Source organism: Marmota marmota, unplaced genomic scaffold (assembly GCF_001458135.2).
Source record: "Marmota marmota marmota unplaced genomic scaffold, marMar, whole genome shotgun sequence".
Classification (NCBI taxonomy): Eukaryota; Metazoa; Chordata; class Mammalia; order Rodentia; family Sciuridae; genus Marmota; species Marmota marmota.
In genome coordinates, this window is record NW_025999977.1 from 9705667 (window position 1) to 9718613 (window position 12947).

Genomic DNA, 12947 nt, shown 5'->3' on the forward strand with positions numbered 1-12947 from the left:
GAAGGAGACCCTCAGGGTTATACAGTGGAGGGGGTAGAGAGAGAGGAGGGGAGGGGAGGGGAGAGGTGGGGAGGGGGGAGGGGGGAGGATGGGAAAGGCAGCGGAGCACAACAGACACTAGTATGGCAATTTGTAAATCAATGGATGTGTAACTGATGTGATTCTGCAATCTGTGTATGGGGTGAAGGTGGGAGTTCATAACCCACTTGAATCAAAGTGTCGAATATGATATGTCAAGAAATTTGTAATGTTTTGAACAACCCACAATAAAAAATTAAAAAATAAAAAAAAAAAAAGGTGTAGGGAAAAATGCAACATTTCTCAATTTGAGGTACTGACTTTATAAAAATGCCTTACTTTCTAATTATTTCATGCCTTGCCTTACCTAAAAGACTGGTACCTTGGTCTGGGGCTGTAACTCAGTGGCAAAGCACTTGCCTACCATGCATGAGGCACTGGGTTTGATCCTCAGCACCACACAACAATTAACAAATAAAATAAAGGCATTCTGTCCATTGACAACTACAAAAATTATTTTTTAAAAAAAGATTGTGTACCTAGTATGAAAATAAATACAACTAATAAGCACTCACTTGTTATTTCTGATTCCTGAAAAATAAAAATATTTCACTAAAAATTTACAATTGCCATATGCTTAAGTCAATAATTTTTTATTTTTAAAACTGCATATACCCATATGTTTAAGATGTCACACATAAAGTCATCCTAGTGTTGCCAATATCACTGCTATTAAGCAAAGTGAAGGTATACACCTTCCTCTTGACATGGAAGGATGCATATTTAAAGGCTGTAGCACAACCACAGAGCAAGGAAATAAAAGATAGCAATGCCATAAAAAAACTGGTGTACATACGTATTCATAAATGAAAGTACATACAAACATTTACAATATATATTTACAGATATATAGAGATAAGACTAAAAAAAGATACATAAAGAGACAACAGAAACAAAAAGATTACTTTGTAGCTCAAACTCTTTTCAACATATTAAAAGTAAAAACTAGAACGTTTTTTGGCCAATGCTTGCAGTGATCTGTGCCCCTAAGTGATTTCAAAGGCACGTAGAAGCAAATAATGTATACTTTAAAGGAAAAGCATCAGAAGAGTCTTTCAGGGAAAAAAAAAATTCTAGTCTTTATACTTAATATAACTGATAGCTAAATTTAGAAAACCTGGTGGGGACAAGCTTTTTTTTTCCCCCAAGAATTTCATAATGTCAGGCTGGGATTATGGCTCACTAGTAGAGCCTAGCATGTGTGAGATACTGAGTTTGATCCTTGGCACAACATAAAAAAATAAATAAGTAAATAAATCATCATCATCATCATCATCATCATCATCATCATCGTGTCAATCTACAACTAAAAACATATTTTTTGAAAAATTATAAAATGTCAAGGATCTCAAGTTTCTCAAGATTTTTTTTTCCAAAAGTTATTTTAAGCACTTTTAAAATGTCATAATCACGTCATAGTTTCTGGAACTAATTTTTATTTCTTTATTTAGCTATTACATCTGATTTATAAAATAACATTTTCACAGATACTTGAATATACTATTGTATATGTTGTGATAAGCTCAACACATCATCAGTTGTCATAAACTTTTCCAAAAGAGTACATTTGCAGTATTTTAAGAAAACGCGATGACTGTGATTCTAAAGTAGTCAGTCATCCCTTGATATACAAAAGAGTGATTGGGTTCCAGGACCCTCCTTGGATATCAAAATCCACAGATGCTTAATTATTACCTATGCATGTCTTATCATATATTTTAAATCATCTCCAGATTACTAATGTAAATGCTACATAAGTAGTTGTTGTTCTATACTGTTGAGGCAATAATGATAAGAAAAAAATCCACACATGCTCACTACAATCATAACTGCTTTTCTCAAATATTTTCAATCCACAGTTGGTTCAATCTACAAATGTGGTGGACCCATGGATAAGGAAGGCTGGTCATATACAGGATGGTTTTGAAACATTAAGAGCGTTACACCTAGAAAATGAGGCCAACAAGAAGAAATTTCTTCTAGAAAATATTACATTCTGAGAAAAATCAACCTGTAGCCTCATATGTTGTATTTTGTGATCTAAATTAAAACAATATTTGATACAATATGAAAAAGAATCTAGATCAAATGGAAAATTTATTTGAATCACTCCAAAAATGTAAATAAATTTTTAAAAGTACACTTAACATCAGATATGAGTATTTGTGATTAACCTATAATCTAAAGTATTTCATTATGTTCCATAATTTTCTTTTGGAAAATATTTGCTACCTTATTATGAAAAGGGAGAAATTGTTTTCTGTTTGTAGCTAAAAACATGTAAGGTCTACTTCTGAAGTTTAGAGATATATTCATCTATTATATTTACTGGATAACATTCTAGTCCTTTCCACAAAAGCTTAAGACCCAGTCAGCAATCTGACATACAGAAGACCCTGTGTCTATTTTTAGACCCCTTTCTCATAGGTAAATAGATACAGTATCTAAATTATAATACCGCCAAACTGTAAATGTATGCTGTAAAGAAAATGCTGCTCATGATGTAAACCATCTTAAACTTCTGTATTGTTGTTGGGAGTGCTTGGCAATTTCTTAAAAACAATCCTATTTTATTACCCAGGATTACATCACTAGGTATTTGCCCCCCCCAAAAAAATGAACAATAATGTGCATAGCAGCTTTATTCACAATAGTCAATATTCCTGAAAGAAAAAAAATTGAAACAAAATAAACACTCATCAACAGAGTAAAAGATAAATAAATTGTAGTATATTCACATAATGGAATACTACTTGGCAATAAAAAATAAACTGCTAAAAGACATGAGAGCATAAATAAATCTCAAAAACATTATACTGAACAAAAGAAACCATACATAAAACAGGACTTCTGTACTATTTTACATAAAATTCAAAAACAATCAGTTAGTCTAAGGTGACAGGGTTGGGAACTGACTGGAAGAGGAATAATGAAAATAGTCTGTATCTTGACAGGAGTGGTAATTACACAAAAATACATAGTGATCAAAACTCACTGAAATATAATTGAAATATGTACATTATACCTCATGTAAAATTTAGCTCAATAAAAATAAAACTTGGGGCTGGGGCTGTAGCTCAGTGACATAACAATTATATGGGTTTAATCCTTAGCACCGCATAAAAAAATAAGTAAATAAAAATAAAGGCATGCTGTCTATCTACAACTACTAAATAAATAAATAAATAAATAAATAAATAAATAAATAAATAAAAGAAACTTGAAAAGACCCCTTAGTAAAAAATTAAAAATTTTTAAAAATTTTAAATTTCAATTAGAATTAATAATTTTTCTTTATATAGGTCTACCTATAGGAAAAACAACATTCCTATGGATAATTATTCCTATGGATATTATGTAGCTATAAAAATATATTCACATGTATCTACTAAATAGAATTGTTTAAATAGTTGTAAAATTGCTAACAGCCTTTAAATTTTTTTTTCTAGTCCCCACATACAAAACTATCAGTAAAAAAAATTAAAATCTTGAAAAGCCAACTCCTCTTGGGATCTGAAAAAAATTAATCCTAGATACAATTCTTTAAGTGATATCTGTTTAATCATTAATTTTTAACACTTTACTTACAGAGAATTTAAATAACCATTGTGTTGCTCAAGATTATTACTGTCTCAGCACATTGTGCTGTTGTAACAAAATACCATAAACAGGATAATTTATAAACAGCAAACATTCATTTCCTCATAATGGTGGAAGCCAGGAGGTCCAAGATCAAAACATCAAAATCCAGTGAGGGCCTTTTCTCACTGAATCCTAACATGGCATGAGGCAGATGGGCAAAAAGGATTGAACTGCCTCCCTTTAAGCTAGGGAACCTAATTCCATTCATGAGGGAGAAAACCTTCATAGCCTGATCACCTTGTAAGGCTATCGCCACCTAATATGTGATAGGCAACATCTGAATTTTGGAGGGGGACACATTCAAACCACAGTAGCTACCAAATTCAATATCAAAACTCAGGGGGGCTGGGGTTGTGGCTCAGTGGTAGAGCGCTTGCCTAGCATGTATGTGTGAGACCCTGGGTTCGATTCTCAGCACCATATATAAATAAATAAATAAAATAAATGTTAAAAAAAAAAAAAAAAACTCAGGCATCTGGCCCCCACTTTAAAACTGCAGTTAAAAGATTTCAGGGCCTAATCAATCTATTTTAGTAGATTAGCTAATAAGAAAAAAAAAAAAGACCAAGTAATATTTTAAAATATTCTAAACTAGGACAAGAAAAGCTTAAATTTTTGACTAAAAGTTGAATTCAATATTTGGGCAAGAAATTTAGAAAAGAGACTAACCTTAGAAGACTTCCTTCTACTTCTTCTTGTCCAAACTACCACCAGTTTATCTGGTTGCCTGCCAAAGAGGAAAAAGAATTTAAATATTCAGTTATCTAAACCAAATTAACACTTTACTTTGGTGTCTTTAAAAGGGAAAAGTCTCCCAAGGGGTGGGGAGGTTGTCATCTGCTTTCGATTATACAGGACAATGACTCTTCAAATAAAGGGTCAAATACAGATGCAATCTAATTTAACTACTATTTCATCCACATGCTCTTCTAAAAATACATTAGCAATTCATTGAGAAAAGCCAAGTAAATAGAATATTTAGAATTGATTACTTACACATCTACTCCAAAATTAGTATCATAATTGTAACACATTATCCCCTTTATAGAGAAAAATAAGCATACAAAGGGCACTTTCAAAATAATTTAAATCTATGGGTTACACTACTTTTTCATCTCCATATCTTATGAACAATGCTTATAGTTTTTAAAACATTTTAATAATCATTTCAATTATCTCCATTCAAACAACCCAGTACTGAAAAACAGGCAAAGTATACATTATTACCTACATTTTAAAAGCTTAAAAACCCTAACTGATCAAAACCTCTGGCAGAACCAAGACCAAAATTCAGGTCTTTATTTCTCAGACCTCCTTCCTTTTTACCCTTCTCCTAGGATAAAGTAAAAATAATAATAATACATTTTTAGTTAATACAACTAAGTTCTCTTTTGGGCTTACAGAAAATGTTGAGTTTTCAGTTACTTTAATTATATTTTCATCTTTTAAAAGCTTTAACTAAAGCATCTTGCTTAGCATGTGTGAGGCCCTGGGTTCCATCTCTAGTACCACTAAAATAAAAAATAAAAAGTTTTATCTTTTTTTTTTTTAGAGAGAGAGAGAGAATTTTTAATATTTATTTCTTAGTTTTCGGTGGACACAACATCTTTGTTTTGTATGTGGTGCTGAGGATCGAACCCGGGCTGCACGCAGGCCAGGCGAGCGCACTACCACTTGAGCCACATCCCCAGCCCAAAGTTTTATCTTCATCAAAAATAGAACATTATATTCATCTTGGTGACCTTTACCACTTTCTATGTCCCTTTTATTTCATCTTGGAATCCCTTACCTTCAGGGAGGACTTTTCATCTTATTATATTTAATTAAATACATACACATATGATATACACATATATAAAAGGATATCAGCCTTAAACTTCTCACCCAGTGATCCTCCTACAAATCTATACTGTTATCCTCCTACAAAATCTGTACTGTCCAATGAAAAAATACTAATGAGAAAACGACTCAGAATACAGCAAAGAAATAAAATGATAAAAATACTTTAAAAGGTAAAAGACACAGAGGATTAAGTGAAAAGCACATACACCTAATAGAAATTCTAGAAACTTAGAGCAGTGGGGAGAGGCAATGCTTAAGTATATTCCAAACTTGAAAAAAGGTAGGGGTAGGAATCCTTTGATAAAAAATATATATTGATAAGTAAAAACAAAACTGCATCTGTATACATTCCAATTGAAGTTCAGAACAGAAGAGTCAAGGAAAAAATCATAAAAGGCACTGACAGGAATAATTGCACTAACAGCAGACTTCTCTCTCTTTTTTTTTTATTAATTGTTCAAAACATTACATAGCTCTTGACATATCAAATTTCATACATTTGATTCAAGTGGGTTATGAACTCCCATTTTCCCCCCATATACAGATTGCAGAATCACATCGGTTACACATCCACGTTTTTACATACTAGTGTCTGTTGTATTCTGCTGTCTTTCCTATCCTCTACTATACCCCCTCCCCTCCCCTCCCCTCCCATCTTCTCTCTCTACCCCATCTACTGTACTTCATTTCTCTCCCTTGTGTTTTTTTTCCCCTTTTCCCTTCAGCTCCTCTTATATGTAATTTTGTATAAGGATGAGGGTCTCCTTCCATTTCCATGCAATTTCCCTTCTCTCTCCCTTTCCCTCCCACCTCTCGTCCCTGTTTAATGTTAATCTTCTCATGCTCTTCCTCCCTGCTCTGTTCTTAGTTGCTCTCCTTATATCAAAGATGACATTTGGCATTTGTTTTTTAGGGATTGGCTAGCTTCACTTAGCATAATCTGCTCTAGTGCCATTCATTTCCCTGCAAATTCCATGATTTTGTCATTTTTTAGTGCAGAGTAATACTCCATTGTGTATAAATGCCACATTTTTTTTTATCGATTCATCTATTAAAGGGCATCTAGGTTGGTTCCACAGTCTAGCTATTGTGAATTGTAACAGCAGACTTCTCTTTAGCAACAACAGACCCCAAAAAGCAAGGAAGCTAATAAACTTGAAGTGCTAAGGAAAAATAGCTGCCACCCTAGAGTTTTATGTCTGGCTAAACTACCACTTTAGAAATGTTTATATACATGCAAAAACTAAGAGTTTGCAATGTATAGGACAAGGAGGAGTATACAAGAAGCAACATAAATAAGGCAAAATGTTAATGTTTGTTCATTTAGGTGGTAGAGCCTAAATGAGATACACAAAAAAATAAGAAGGTTATCAATATTGAAAGTATTCAACTAAGGAGCTATGTAAACAAATGTACAATGTTTTTGATGGTAATGATAAGCAAGATGGTATAATTCAATAGAAGATGGATGTTTTTCCATTCAAGACAGCCTAGTTCCCATCAAATGTTAGGCTTTAAAGACAAAAATGCAAGATAAAACCAGTGGCTTGCTTTGGTGAGTCTTCCAGAGAAAATTTCACTGAGAAGGGTGGCCAGTTACAAAAGTGTTGAATTATAGGCAAAAGAGATGAGTGTCTATGAAACATCAGAACATTAATTTTTAATCTAGGAAATCGTTACCAATGGAGAAACAAAATTTGAAAATGAAAAAAAAAAACAAGAAACTGTCTTAAACACACAGAAAAGTACAATAAGACAATGACAATAAGGATGGAGGGCAATAAAGCAACGTTGACAGATGGAGCAAAGAAGATATCCACGATGGCAGTTTAACCATAGAGGAACTCAGTAGCCAGCAAATATATCTATCTTGTTTGATAGCATTGATGTTTGCTGGAATATTCTACTTAGATTACCGCACTAACCTCTTCACTTATGTTCTCATCTTCAACCTCAACTCTTAAATTCTATACTTTTATAAAAATACTATCATACCTTAACAGCTTTTCCTTGTTTATTATCCTATGCTGGATTCCTATACTGAAGGGGCTACCAACAGGCCCTTGGAGGTTGGGTTTTACAGGCATATTTGACCTAAAGAGTATTGTGTTTTATTTAGTTTTAAAACTTAAAATTTTTTTATTTATTTAAACAAGGTCTATGCTGTCCAGATTATTGCAAAATAACATTTATGTTCCTCAGCATGGTTTATAAAGCATTCCACCACCTGATTCCAACCTACATTTCTAGCTGTAAGACTCAAGTATCTCATAGCCATCTTGCTCTCCAGCCAATCCCTAAACACATATTCCTTAATTTCTTCACATCTTTGTATATTATAATCCTTAAAAAAAACCTACCCCTTCCTCCCCCCTTTTTGACCTGATAAACTCTTAATTTATAACTTTCTTTGTGAAATTATGACCATTTTTCATTTCATCTTTCCTCCTTGCTTCCCCCAACTCCATACCTCAAACCTCTGACAGAATCAATTGTTCCTACTGTGTTCACAATATCCACTAGTTTCTATGCCTTATATTATAATTTCTATCTTCCTAAGTAGTACTTAATCAATCTTATTTATCTTTGTATCCCCCACATATTTGTTACTGAATAGAATGAACTAAGTTTCATCCAGGAATTCTCAACTGGTTAATTATAATTGATAAGGATGTGTTATATAGCTAACATTCTCTGTAGCTTATCTGAATTTCACAGGGATCTTCATGTTGACTACATATTAAAACCTCCTGGAAGGCTGTGAAAAATACTTATTCCTACATTCCAGCCCTGGAGAATATTATTTAATTGGTCTGGTGTAAAGAGTTTTAAAATTTCCACAAGTGATTCCAATGTGCACCCTTAATTGAGAAACACTGGTTAATAGAGAAAGTAGTAAAAATAAATCCCCACACCTGCTAACTTAAAACAGTAGTGAAGTTTTAACTACTGTCACAGTGAGAATGCACCCTCAACAGCATCCTTCCAGTGCCACCAGCTCTGTGGTCTCCTTCAAACTGAATTCTCAGAACACTTAATCCATCTTAGTGCTTCAAAAGAGGGAAAATTTTTAGCATGAAAAAGCAGGAAAGGTTATTTCCAAGTCTGTATGCCTATGTTTCAAGATTGTAAATAGAACAAAATTACTTATTTTGAGAACACCCCTAGAGATGGCTAACCTTTTTTGTGTTTATAAACATTTTAAATGGCTCCATTAGATATCAGTCCAACTTTGCATTTTCAGGAGCAAAATGAGGCAGGGTATTCCAAAGTCAGGTATTATTATTCTCAATAGAAGGGTACCAATAACCACACAATTGGCTAACCAATTAATATTTCAAGCATTTGTGCTGTACTAGAAGAGAACCATTAAATATTTATTTATGTACTCCCAAGAGAAAAGGACACAGCAGTTGTAAGAGTTTTCTCCAGCTACCAAAGAGCCTATACTTACACAACTTCCTATTGAGAAAAAAAAAATTTAAAAACAACAACAACAAAATAAAACAGAGTTCAGGTTTCAGATAATTCAACTATGACATATTAGTATTTCCATTCTATTACCTCAAACAAGCCCTACAGTTATCACACACACACACACACACACACACACACACAGTATTTATATTTGCATATAAACATTTTGTAACACACAAAATGTATGCACATAGTTTCACTTCCTTCACTGAAATCTGTCTAAGGGTTTCATCATAAAATTTGAAGATTTTTGGTGGGCTTATTCAGGTTAAGGAAAGATTGCATTTACAAATACAAACTTAACACCTTCTATCCTCCCTTCAAAGCCCTCAAAAAAGAATTATTTGAATCTGAAGGTGTCAAGCTTTTGTCTCTAACCCTGGTCCTAACCCTAAATTCTGGAGTGGGAATGAGGGGAGAAAAAAAGGACAGGAGACAGCAGTGGAGAAAGGAAAACACAGCTACAATGATCCAGATTATAAAGCAATCAGTTATATCTTTTTTTTTTTTTTAAGAGAGAGAGAGAGAAGAGAAGAGAAGAGAAGAGAAGAGAGAAGAGAGAGAGAAATTTTTTTAATATTTATTTTTCAGTTTTCGGTGGACACAACATCTTTATTTTATTTTTATGTGGTGCTGAGGATCGAACCCAGCACCCCGCGCATGCCAGGTGAACGTGTTACTGCTTGAGCCACATCCCCAGCCCAGTTATATCTTCTTAATGGGCAACCAAGTTTTGTGCTCTTTCTGTACCACTAAATAGGTTACTGAGTATGAAGGTAAGTTTAAAGGGAACCATTTCTAGTTTAAATTTAGACTTCTGTGTTCTTTTCTAGGCTTTCATGTGTGCCATAAGTATATGAGGTGAAACAAAAAAAGGTATACAAAATCTCCAAAACTGTCACATGAAAATCAGTTTCATTACTTTTCAGAATCATAAGCATTTAACCAATATTTTGTTGAGTGCCTACTATGTTCCTAGTACTGTTCTAAGTAATAGAGATACTAAGATGAAAGAAAAGAAGCTCTGATTCTCTCAAATTTATAATCTATGGAGGGAGACAACTAAACCAACTACTCCAGGCACAATGTTTGGAAATGCAGAGAAGATAAAAAAAAAAAAAAAAAACCTTAAACAGAAAACAGAAAAGAATCTATAAATATCTCAGGAAACATGCAAACTGGGGAAAACAAACAAACAAAAGAACCCTGTCCAACTGCAGGGATTACTTGATTCAAAATTTGTAAATGACATGTTAATGTAAAGCCCAACAAAAGATGAGTGCCTAATTACAGCATGTCTGTTTATTAGAAAATTATAGAGCAATTAAAAATATTTTCTAAGAACATTTATAAGCAAAGGACAATACTTAGGATTTGCATTTTTTGACACCAGGCTTACTCAGGTTAAGAAAAGATTGCATTTACAAATACAGACTTAACAGCTTCTATCCGGGAGAAAATACCTCACAATATTGTTATCATCACTAGAAAATAAAATTACATGTGATTTCTTGAATAAATTTATACTGCCTTATGCTGGGGAAGCATTCAAATGTGGAAAATAAATTATTAAAATTAAACTAACATTTTTAAGTTTGGGATCAAGAACAAAAAGAGTTAAACAATGAAATTTTTTAAAATGTCACTGAATTTAAAGAGCCCTTAGATGACTGAATTAATTTGTTTTCTAAATCAACAGAAATGGAGCGGGGGATGGCATTCTTTGGCCTAAGTTAGCATAAATGTTCCCCAAGGTCTGAGCAAAATTTTGAAATAAGTCCCACTTGACTTTTAACATCTTTCCTTCCTTATAGACCCTGCAATTCCTGGGCCATTCTTTCTTGGGCATGCAAAGTCAATATGGCATTCCAGTAAGGCTGGTTAGACCCCCAAAACATGACAAGTGCTTTTCAGATCACTCATTCTCCTTTAAATCAATTAAAATCCCCTTTTTACCAGGGTCAAGTATCTTAAAAGGGTACTAAGAGGAAAGAAGTGCAAATAATTAATTTTAATTTAGGAGGTATAAATTTATAAAAGAGAATCCATCAAAAAGGATATAATATGCAGGAAAGAATTCTAGACTAGGAATTAGGAAACTCATTTTTCCTAGGTCTGACACTGAAAGATTTTGGGAATGTCTTAATTTCTCTGAGCCAGTTACCTAATTTACCAAACATGGGACTACACTAAAATATCAGCTAATTCTAAACACTATGGTTCAGTAACTATGAGAATAGATAGCAATAATTGGTAAAATATTTGGTGGTTTAAAAGTGAAATGAGAAATTCAGAAATAGAGTAGAGGATGTGTAGGCTCCTGTCTATTAACAATCCTGGATCATTAGCAATTTTATGAAAAGGGAAGAGCAGTGCACTACCAAAGATTCATACTCCCTGTCCAAAGCACAATGCTTATCCTGCAAGATGTTGATAAGAGCCCACCCACTCCCACCCCGCCTCAACATCCACCACCATGTCAGCATTGTGATGGGGCCACATGATACTTTTCATTACTAGAATGTTGGTTCTGAAGTAAAATGGACAATAGACTTTTTTACTTTTCCCATAACAGCTGAATGGAAAGGACTTTAAATGCAGAAAAGACTAAAGTCCTAAGATAAAAGTTTCCTTGGTCCCTAAATGATAGAGGGTCAGGGAACCCTCTCTACTGAGAAGTGATCGAAAAATAAACTTCTATTGGATTAGGCCAATTAGATTTCCAGGTGTAAGCACTACAGTAACCCATCAACGTTCTAGAAAACAGTAAATTAAAAACACACACATATGTAATAACAATAAAACAGTTGCTATCTTATAGAAGCTTACATTTTAAAGGGCTAAGACCAAATTTGACCTATAAAGACCAAATGGTTTTCATTTATATGAGAGAGATATTTCCAAAGATAAGATAGACCTCAAAACTTGGTAATTAATATTTAAGCTTCTGAGCTTTTCCTAAATTAAAAATAAGGAAACTTCAGTCTTTAAAACAAAAAGTACAAATTCCTCTCAACACAGAATCCAGAATACACTTGTAATGAGAAAAAGCCAGTTCAAAATATTAATGCCAAACTTAGTGTGAATAGGCACTTCACTAAATAACAAGGTTATTTCTTTTAGGGGCAAGGGCTCTTAGCCATAACTGAACATTTCATGGTGGAATGCTATGAATATTGAAACAAAAGGAACAAAATTGTCTTATCACAGAAATACTCTGACTTCACTATTTCTCAAGTAATTATTTTTATCCTTCAGTAGGTACATCTGCCTCCCATTATACTATCATTGCTACAGCTCCAGTTAATTATACTCTTTTATGCTTACTTCACAAGAGTTATTTAGCAAGCTGTAATAATTAATTCAATTGGAAAAATTGCACAAATACAAGACAAAGTACATATACAGGTTTATATTTCCTCTTAATAAATCTGATGGACAGTTTTGATAATGAAAGGTATAAAATATACTTAAAACATATTTGTTGCTTAAATAAAAATACTTTGTTTTTTTTAAATTATATTTTGCATCATCCTGCCATGTTTAAGTATTTTCTCAAACTGATTTCTAATGGTTAAAAAATTTTACTGGTTATGATGAACTTTTACTGACAGATATTTCTGATACTTATAGGACAGTATTTAGGGATAGCATTGCTCAAACTGAGAAAGTACAGTTTGGAATACTTGAACTGAGTGTATTTTTTGACAGGCCATCAAAAGGCATAATATTCTCAGTTTAAAAGTTTTATCATTTCTCCACAAAAAAGATAATTCTGAGACAAGCAAGACTATAAGGAATCATTGTTGTGTATGTATGCAATATTTATCTTCCCAAACAATATCTCTCACTTTGTTTTATAACATTACCCATAATAATTGCTTTATATTTATTATTCTTTTTCTAAG

The 12947-nt window shown here is 33.1% G+C and overlaps 1 protein-coding gene across 16 annotated transcripts in view; it reads right to left on the reverse strand.

The window, feature by feature from the left end:
- Window positions 1-12947, reverse strand: part of Ehbp1 (EH domain binding protein 1) — a 305040-nt gene that overhangs the window by 253368 nt on the left and 38725 nt on the right. For 15 of the 16 annotated variants that reach the window (XM_048804245.1, XM_048804243.1, XM_048804235.1 and 12 more), the window contains exon 3: window positions 4390-4447. The exons of the other annotated variant lie outside the window; for it this stretch is intronic. In XM_048804245.1, coding sequence (XP_048660202.1) covers window positions 4390-4447 — 58 coding nt within the window. The remainder of the gene's footprint in view (window positions 1-4389; window positions 4448-12947) is intronic. 16 annotated transcript variants of the gene reach the window in all.